The 9,581-nt window shown below is 55.1% G+C and overlaps 1 protein-coding gene across 6 annotated transcripts; it reads left to right on the forward strand.

Annotated features, from left to right (window-relative positions):
- Positions 1–487: 487 nt before the first annotated feature.
- On the forward strand, positions 488–5,849 carry LOC148218184 (class I histocompatibility antigen, F10 alpha chain-like). 6 transcript variants are annotated; one of them, XM_088157938.1, is made up of 8 exons: positions 495–628; positions 2,628–2,891; positions 3,147–3,422; positions 3,613–3,885; positions 3,978–4,085; positions 4,184–4,219; positions 4,339–4,370; positions 5,381–5,849. In XM_088157938.1, exons 1-7 carry the CDS (start codon positions 553–555, stop codon positions 4,362–4,364), a joined length of 1,059 nt encoding a protein of 352 aa, XP_088014064.1. In that variant the 5' UTR covers positions 495–552; the 3' UTR covers positions 4,365–4,370; positions 5,381–5,849. The 6 variants fall into 6 exon arrangements, with proteins under 6 accessions (XP_088014060.1, XP_088014061.1, XP_088014062.1 ...); XM_088157935.1 differs by having other exon boundaries at positions 491–628; positions 3,265–3,885; positions 5,381–5,801; XM_088157936.1 differs by having other exon boundaries at positions 491–628; positions 3,265–3,885; positions 5,395–5,528.
- The last annotated feature ends 3,732 nt before the right edge of the window (positions 5,850–9,581 follow it).

Below are 9,581 nucleotides of genomic sequence, written 5' to 3' on the forward strand. Positions count from 1 at the left end.
GCCAGTCCCTGGCTCCCCTGTTTCCGTGTCCCCGGGGACCCCCAGACCCCCATTCCCGGCCAGCCCGGGGCACCTCACCCCCAGGCCTCCTTTTCCTGGGAAAATCTGAACTGGGCACGGGGCTCTCCAGCTGCTCTGGGATGTATGATCATCCAAAGGAAAAATAGAGAACAGGAGAGGGATAGAGAGAAGGAGACTGGGAATCAGGGATCGGGGTCACTGCGCCCAGTCCTGCTCCGCCAGGGGTGGGACCAGCACCCGCAGGAAAAATTGGATCGCGGAGCTCCCCCCGCTCCGGGCCGAACCCGGCGGGTTCCGGGCAGAGTTCGAGCGCAGGGTCCGGGAGCGCAGCACAGCCCGGACCGGGGGTCCCGCAGTGCGGGGCTGTGCAGGGTCTCAGGTGGATCCCTGAGGGATCCAGAGAGGTCCCAGGTGCGGATCCGGGTGAATTTCCTGGAATTCCCCCTTTTCCCCTCCCCCCCGCGCTCCCTCGGGCACTTTCACTTTCGCATCTCTCGAGCGGCGCCACAGCTGCGACCGGGGACGGCAGCGATGGCTCCAGCGCTGGGTCTGGGGCTGCTCTTGGGGCTTCTGGGGCTCCTGGGGGGCCCGGGGGGCGCGACAAAAGGTGAGAGAGACCCTCCGAAACCGGGACCCCCCTGAACCGCAATTCCTGGGCACCAGGATCCCCCTAAATTTCCATTTTCGGGCACCGGGAGCCCCCTAAAACTCCGTTCCCCAGCACGAGATCCCCCGGAATCCCCATTTTAGGTCGTGTGACCCCCAAAAATCCCCTTCCCCAGCACCGGGACCCACCTGTACCTCCTTCCCCAGGACAGGGACACCCCGTAGCCCCTCTTCTGGCACGGAGAGCCCCTTGAACCCCAATTTCTGGTCACCGGCACCCCTTGAACCCCCATTTTCGGTAACCAGAACCCCCTTGAGCCCTGAATTCCGGGAAGGAAACTCCCCCTTAACACGCATTCCCCAGCACGGGAACCCCTGAACCCTCGGTTTTGGGTACGGGGACTCCCCCGTACTCCCTTCCCCAGCACCGGGACCCCCCTGCACCCCTATACCCGGGACTGGGATCCCCCCGCACCCCCTGCAGTGCCCTGGGAGCCCCCTGCACTCCCATTCCCAGATCCGCCATTTTCCTCGGCTTTTGGACCCCCAGATCTCCCAAATTTCTGCGTCTCCCCATTTCTCCATTCCCGGCGTTTCCTGGAACGGGGTTCCAAGGGGTCCCCCGGGGTCCTAGGGGGTCTCAGCGGGGTTCCAGTGGGATCAAGATGAATTCCCTGGAATTCCCCTTTACTCCCATCTCGTTTTCGCGTCTCCCAAACTGCGTCCCCAGGATCCGCCCGCCTCTCCCTGCCCCAGCTCCCCCTTTTCCGTGACCCAGGGACCCCCTGGACCCCCATTCTTGTGCACAGGGACTCCTGGATCCCCCATCCCGCCTCTCCCAGTCCCTTCCTTGAAACTTGGACCCTTCCTGAATCTACCAGTTCTGCTCCTGACACTTGGACGCCCCCAGACCCCCCCAGTCTCTGCGTACACCCCAGTTCTCCACCCCCTGCTCGTCCTGCGGGGGGTCCTGGGAGGTCCCAGGGGGAATTCAGGGGAATTCCCAAGGTTTTCTTTGTCCCCTCCTCGCGTTCCCCCAATCACTTTCGCGTCTCCCAAGCTGCGGCTTCGGGATCCGCCCGAGAACCGGTGACCGCCCCCGGCACCGGGACCCTCCTGAACCCCCGTTCCTGGGAACGGGGACCCCCTTGAGCGCCAATTACCGGGCATCAGGACCTCCCTGTACCCCCTTCCCCAGCACCGCAAAACCCCTGCACCCCCTTATCTGCCATTGGGACCCCACTCATTTCCCATTCTTTGACATCCAGATCCCTTTGAACCTCGAATCGCAGCACGGGAACCCCCCTGAACCCCCATTCCTGGGCACTGGGACACCCGTGAATCTCCATTTCCGGGCCTGGGACCCCCCTGCACCCCCTTTTCGTGCATCCCGCTTTTCCCAGACCCCAGTCCCGCCCTTTGGACCCCCCGGACTTCCCAACTTTCTGTGTCCCCCCCGTTTTCCACTCCCGCCGCTTCCCGAAACGGGGTCCCAGAGAGTCCCGGGCGTCCCAGGGGTCTCAGGGGGGTCGCAGCTGGGATCCAATGGGATCCAGATGAACTCCCTGGAATTTTCCCTTTCCCCTCGTCCCCTCCCCAACCGCATCCCCTCGATCTCTTTCCCGTCTCCCAGGCTGATCCTTCGGGATCCACTCGCCTCTCCCAGCCCCAGACCCCTTTTCCAATGACCCTGCGACCCCATGGACCCCCATTCCTGCTTTTCTCAGTCCCCCTTTTTCTCTGCATCAAGGGCCCCCGAGCCCCCCATTCAAGTTATCCTGGGTCTCCCCACCTTGTGACCCCTCTTTCTTGGGCACCTTTCCTGGAACCCCCATCCCACCTCTCCCAGTCCTTGTATCCTCCTTTCCTTGGCACTGGGAGTCCCCTGAGCCCCCATTGCTGGACACTGGGACCCCATGCACCCCCTTTCCATCTCTCCCAGTTCCCCTTTCATTGATCCATAACTCTCTCAACGCCCCCAAATCTCCATGTCCCCCCAGTTCTCTACTCCCTGCATTTCCTGCACGTGGCCGTGTCGGAGCCCAGCCCAGGGATCCCCCAGTACATGGTCACGGGGTTTGTGGATGGGATCCCCTTCGAGCGCTACGACAGCGAGCGGGGCCGGGCGGTGCCACTGGCACAGTGGATGGAGGATGGAGCCGAGCCGGGATATTGGGATAGGAAGACCCAGAACTACGTGAAGGACCAGGATGTGGATGCCTGGAACCTGGATAATCTGCGGGACCGGTACAACCAGAGCAGAGGTGAGTGGGGGGATCCATGGGGCTGGAATGGGATCGCTGGGGCTTGATTGTGGATTCACAGGGCGCCAAGGGGATGAGATGGGGATCCATTTGGCTGGTATGGATATCTTGTGATCCATGGGTTGGGATGTGGATCCATGGGGCTGGGATGAGGCTCTGTGGGTCTCCATCAGATTCTGGGGCTCCATCGGGCTGGAATGGGGCTCTGGGACTGGGACATAATTCCATGGGTCTCTGTGGGTGCAATCCCCTCAGGTCTCCACACCGTACAGTGGCTTTATGGCTGTGAACTTGTATCCGATGGGAGTGTCCGTGGATCCTATCGAAGTGGCTATGACGGGGGGGAATTTGTCTCCTTTGACCTGGGATCCAGGAGATTCGTGGCGGCCGACAGCGCTGCTGAGATCACCAGGAGGCGCTGGGAACGTGAAGAGAACGAGGCTGAGGAGTGGACAAATTACCTGGGGCAAGAATGCCCAGAATGGCTCCAGAAATACGTCAGATACGGGCAGAAGGAGCTGGACCACAAAGGTGGGAGCAGAATTCCTGTGGGAATGTGGGACTTGGGAACGGAGGACTTGGGAATGCAGTAATTCCAGTGGGAATTCCATGGGCAGATCTCACCCCTGTCCCATTCAAGTGGGAATTCCATGGGCAGATCTCACCCCCATCCCATTCCCATGGAATTCCATGCATGTCTCTCACCGTAATCCCATTCCAGAGCCCCCTGATGTCCATGTGTCTGGAAAAGAGGAACACGGGACGCTGATCTTGTCCTGCCACGCGTACGGATTCTACCCCAGCTCCATCGCAGTCAACTGGATGAAGGGGGATGAAATCTGGGATCAGGAGACGGAGTGGGGCGGGATCGTTCCCAACAGCGACGGCACCTTCCACACCTGGGCCAGGATCGAGGCGCGGCCGGAGGAGCGGGAGCAGTACCGGTGCCGGGTGGAGCATCCCGGAATGTCGGGGACAGGGATCTACGCTTGGGGTGAGGCTGGGAATGTGGAATGTGGGAATTGGGAATTTGGAATGCCCAAATGGGGATTCCCCTCCCCCTGCTCACCATCCCTCGTTTCCCAGATCCAACATCTGGCAGGAATCTCACTGTGGTGGTCGCTGTGTCCATCATCGCTGCCGTCCTCATCCTCATTGTCCTCATTGGATTCGTTGTCTGGAAGCACCAATCCGGTAACGCACGGGATGGGGGCCGGGAAGGGGCATGGATCCACTTGGCACTGTTCTGGGAATCCTGTGCCACCAACGCTGATCCCACTGTTTTTCCACAGGGAAGAGGGACAGGAATGAATACAGCATGGCAGCCAGTGAGTACCAGTGGTGGATCCAGCTCTGGATCCCCTCTGTGCAGATCTCAGGTTGGATCCTGGGGTTAATCCTGGTGTGTGATCCGTGCTAGAATCTCATGGATTTTCTCTTTCTGCAGGAAATGATGTGGGAACAACGGCTTGACTGCAGGTACAGAGAGGGATGAGGGTGGGATTCCAGAGAGGGATCAGGGCAGGATTGGATAGATTGGGATCAGGGAGGGACTCTGGATCAGAGCAGGGGTCCAGAGCAGGATCAGATGGAATTGTGGAGTGGGATCGGGCTGGATTCTGGAGCGGGATCAGCTGGGATGGATGGAACAGGATTGGTTGGAATTCCAGAAAGGAATTGGGGCAGGATGGGTAGGGCGAGATTGCGTGGAATAGATGGAGCAGGATTGGTGTGGGATGGATGAAGTGGGATCAGGGAGGTGTTCCAGAGCAGGATGAGTTGGATGGATGGAGCAAGTTTGGGACAGGATCAGGTGGAATTCCGGAGCAGCTCCCGCTCTCCATGGGCTCCAGCCAGGTCCATCCTGTGGGATGGGGACAGGGAAAGGGTGACACCATGACCCTCTCTCATCCCGGCAGGAATCACTGCCTGAGCGATCCACAGAGCTGGATCCAGCCCCTTCCTGTGGTAGTCGATTTGGCTGAGATGGACTGGGATTTAGCCCAAATTCCCTATAAAGAAAGCACAAATTTAAGACCTTGGGAGGCAGGCTGTTAAAAAGCAAGGCCTTAGACATTAGGTCTGGTCCCTGCCCTGCAGATGCAGAGGCTTTAGCCTAAAACCATGGGCTTTGTAAGGACATGTCAGGCATGCCTAGGCACGTTCCTAATTCTCATTTGTCTTTGGACCTTTGCCCTCGGGTATCCCTGTGTATATCCCTCCCCCTGGTCTTTGGATGCAGCCTCTCAGATCACATGTTCACAGATGGATTAAAAGGATATCACAGGCACACCATCATTCCCATCCCATTTATTATTATTATTATTATTATTACTAGCCACGCCGTAACCCGGTCAGGCTGGTGAAGTTGTCACAAAGGGAAAAACCCCCATTGCATTACAACAGGCAGCCATATCAGATTCCACATGTTCCAGGTTAAATTCACGTGAAGGGGAAACTGGATTTACAGAGATATCTAATGGCTTTAGGTTCCATGTTGCAGAAGCTCCAGAATTACATCCTGCTATCCAGACCCATAGGACTGGACATACCTGCACATCCCTTCCAGCCTGGACACTGGGTCTATGTGAAGTGGTGGGACAGTGATCCTCTACAAGCCAAGTGGAGAGGACCATTCCAAGTCCTGCTAACCACCCTCACCTCAGTCAAAGTTGCTGGCAAAGGACCTTGGATTCACTGCTCCAGAGTTAAGGGTTCTGTTCCTGAAACAACTGAAAATAGAGACTGATGCAGATGAAAACATTTTTTAAATTAATCCTGTGCCTAAAGAACTGTTCATAATAATCCTGATTCTTCTTTGCATGATAGCCAACTGTGCAAGACATTACTACTGTTAAGATATTTACTGTTAGATATTTATATATTATTAGATATTTATCTGTTGTTAGATGTTTACTGTTGTTTGATATTTATCTATTAGATATTTATTTACTGTTAGATATTTACTGTTGTTACATATTTACCTATTTATTGGGGGTTAGGTTTCTTTTCTTTTGTTCCTTCTTACCTATAGAATTTTTCCCATGAATTGCTAGAAAATTCTAACTGCAGCTACTTGTTGGTGCTTGAGAAAACAAAAGGTTGGCCTGGCCCAGGTAAAAAGGAGGGCGGGGGTGGGCAGCTACTCAAGGCTTTGGGTTTTGGAAGACACGTTTGGAGCTGCTCTTGCTCAAGGAGAGGAAATCCCCATGACCCAGCACAGAGCTGCTGCTCCTTCTCCTCTGGGGTGAGCCTCTGCTCGTAAGAGCAGCCACTGACCTAAGGCCTTATTAACCCCTTCCTCACTAAAAGAGGCACCGATCACCCTCTGCTCACACCCAGCTGCCGCTGCCCGCTGCTCCTTCAGCGCTGCTCTGAGTTTCTCTGCGCTGAAGCCCCGCCCTGCCCTGCCCTGCTGGGACGTCCTGAGGTTCCAACTCCTGCCGAAAAATTGCCTGATACATCTCGTCCACGAGCCCAAGATCTTTTGTTCATTCCTGCTGTTCTAGCTTAGTGCTTTTCAGAGTCCTGCAGGGGCACTGGGATTGACTGCCCCAGAGCTTTGAGAAGCAAATCCTCCCCTCCATCCTTTCCCATCTCGGCCAGAAATGCTGTCACAGGCTCCCTGGTTCTGTTTGTTATTAATTCCATAGTTGTTGTTTTCTTGCCTTGTTATACATACCAGTAAGAAACTGTTATTCCTATCTCATATCTTCGATTAAAACCCCCTTAATTTGAAAATTATAATAATTCAGAGGGAGGGGGATTTACATTCTCCAGTCCGAGGGAGAGTCCTGCCTTCCCTAGCAAACACATGTCTTTCAAACTGAAAGAAATTTTGGTGCCCAACATTCTCTGCGGAGAACTTTGTTTGTGTTTCCAGGCCAATGGCGGCTCGGGCCCGGGCCCGTTCCAGGGCTGTTCCTCATCTCCGCCTTTGCCCTCACCCAGCCCGGGGGGCCCTGAGAGCGCGGGCCGAGGCTGGGCCGTGTGCAGAGCCCGGCCCTCGCTGCCATTGGCTGATTGTGCCAATGTCACTCCTGGTTGTCGCGCGCTGACTGGGCAGAGCGGGGACAAGCCCCGCCCATGAGGCGGGGTGCAGCAAAGGCGCCATTGTCGGACAGTTTGTGTGGGCTCGGCAGCGGCGGCAGCTGCCCAAGCCGGTGAAGCCGCGGCGGAGCTCGGAGGCGGCCCCAGCGCAGGTGGGAGCCGCGCTCGGTTGTGCGGGGGCTCGGGGCTCGCTGCGGGCCTCGGGGGCGGCAGGGGGCTCTGGCGGGTTGGTTGTGCCGGTGCCGGCCCGTGTTGGCGCTGGGCTGAGGGCGCTGCGGGAGCGGCTGCCCGCGGTCTCCTTCCCGCTGGGGCCTCGGCAGGAGCCGGTGCCGGAGCAGCGCTGGCTCGTCCCGGTTGCTGTGGGTGGCACAGAGGTGTCTGCCCTGTGCCTGGGGCTGTGCGGGGAAATTCCCGTGGCCAGAGGTTTGTGTGCCCGCAGGAGACAGAGGAGTCCTGTAAAAGTGACTTCGTTCATGAACAAAGAGAGAGGCCATGCGGCATTTGCCATGCGGTCTCTCCAGTTGTTGTAGTACGCAGTCTCCTCTTTATCCTCATTTTCCCGGCTGCATTCCGCCTCTCCCTTTCGCCACCGACTGAGGTACTTTGAAGGCTCAGACTTCCCGATCCGACTACTGCATGTCCTCGTTAATATGTACCTCTCCTTTTGTATAACATCCGATATTCATGGCTCTGTTAAGTGTTTCTCCTTCTCGAAGGTCAGGCACTGAGCAGGATCTTGGCTGAGCAGCTGTCTCTGGAAATTAGTAACAGTTTCTGAAAACGATGGCTTCTCCCATTACTTCCTTTTATACAAATCCCTGGCCCTATCTCCAGGCATATTCATCTTACTCTACTCAAATCCTCTTCTTATTTTCTCAGTAATTATCTTTACTGACTTTAATTACCACTGGTTCACTCTCATTTCCTGGATCCTCTTTGGTTTGGGATTATTCTCAGTGACCTCACTGCCTGTCCTTTTGTAGCCGTTTCTGGATCAGGAGGCCTGGCTGCCACCTGCATCCCCTTGCTCACCTGCTGAATGAGCTGCACTCAGCAAGGTGTCGTGCATGGTAAAAAGATGAGAGTTGCTGCAGCTCATCAGAGGAGGAATTGCATTCGTTTAACCCATGGAACCCCCAAAACTTGTCTAATTTTCATCCTTTCTACATTTCTACCAGAATATGAGCTACTTTCTACTTTCATTTGTTATCTATTTCACCAGTTTTCCGTTATTATCTGTTTGCAAATAGCAGTTTGAATAATCTAATTTTCCACAAATGTCGCCTTCATCTTTGGCGTGTTTGGTTGTCATGAAGGTCAGGAGCTGGGTCTGTCTGCTTCATTATTATTTCGAGGACATCTTGTAATCTAATGCTGTAGTACAAATGATAAATGGGTCCTTGTCCCCAGCAGTTTTAATCTGTGTTTCTAAAGCTCTTCTGACTGCCTGGAACCAAAGGTTCTCTTCCAGAGCAGGAGTTGCATGACTCACATGTGGCCCCCCCACAATCTGCTTTTTACTTGATATCTTTAGTGTTAGAGAGTCAAGGCATTACTTGATTCTGGGCAGGATGTGCAACAGAAATCATTTCATCCACACATAAGTGCCCGGGTTGTGCAGAGAAAATCATTCCATGACACGTAAGTTTTACTAGATTTTTCCTGAACTTTATACAGTCTTAAACCCTTTGGAATCCATTGGTTTAGTGTTCATTGCTTCTAAGTTGGATAGTTCTTAATATTTGGTATCCTATTGGCCCCGTATTACTTTTCCTCTGATGTTAATTAGGTCCACATTCCTGGATTTCCTTCTCAGCCTTTTCCAGACCAGGTGCCTCCGTGTATGCCGGGGGCGGTGTCTGGGGTGGGTGTTCCTTGATGTTTGCTGATGTTTCCTTGATGTTTGTTAGCCTTGTGGGTATCTTTTGGGCTATTCCCAGTCTGTTGAGATGTTAAACTCATGTTCATTTAATGTAACATCCCTTTAAAAACACTCTTAATAATTCCTTTCTCCAAAACAAATGCAAATCAAGCCTGCCTAGAGAAATAATTCTGAAAACATTTTTCAACTTGGTATAATTTCCGACCATGGAATCCCCGGCAGCCCAGTGTGTGAGTGTAACTGAGGGGCAGAGTGGAATTGTGCCGTTGTCTTCCCCAGCAGCTGTGGCAGTGCAGGCACAGAAGGCAGCGAAGCTCCAGCAGTGGCAGCAAGGATTGGCCCCAGTGTGTGGAGATGCCAAAGGAGGGTGCCCAGGCAGAGGATTTCAGCAGAGGATCTGTGGGCAGGCCCAGGGGCTTAGCCCGATGTGGAGCCCTGGCTGCTGCTGCGTTGCCTTCAGTGCAGGGTCAGTGGTGCCCTCCCATGCTGCTCCTGCAGCCGGGAATTCCAAATCTCCGGGGCTTGAGAGCCCCTGAGCCCAGGGTGAGGGGTCCCCCCGTGTTGAGCTGTGCTGGCGGCTGTTTCTGTGCTCAGGGACTCTTGGAATGGGCCACGGCACTTGGCCACCAGTGGTGCTTCTTTGCACTCCTTAGGCAGGACCCGATGTCCTGGGTGGATGCTGTGAACAGCAAAGTGCCAAGGCAGGCTCTGTGCCAGCCCAGCTTCCTGTGGGAGAGATTTCACAAGAGACAGGATTC

This window comes from Sturnus vulgaris, unplaced genomic scaffold (genome assembly GCF_052056855.1).
Source record: "Sturnus vulgaris isolate bStuVul1 unplaced genomic scaffold, bStuVul1.hap1 Scaffold_194, whole genome shotgun sequence".
Taxonomy (NCBI): domain Eukaryota; kingdom Metazoa; phylum Chordata; class Aves; order Passeriformes; family Sturnidae; genus Sturnus; species Sturnus vulgaris.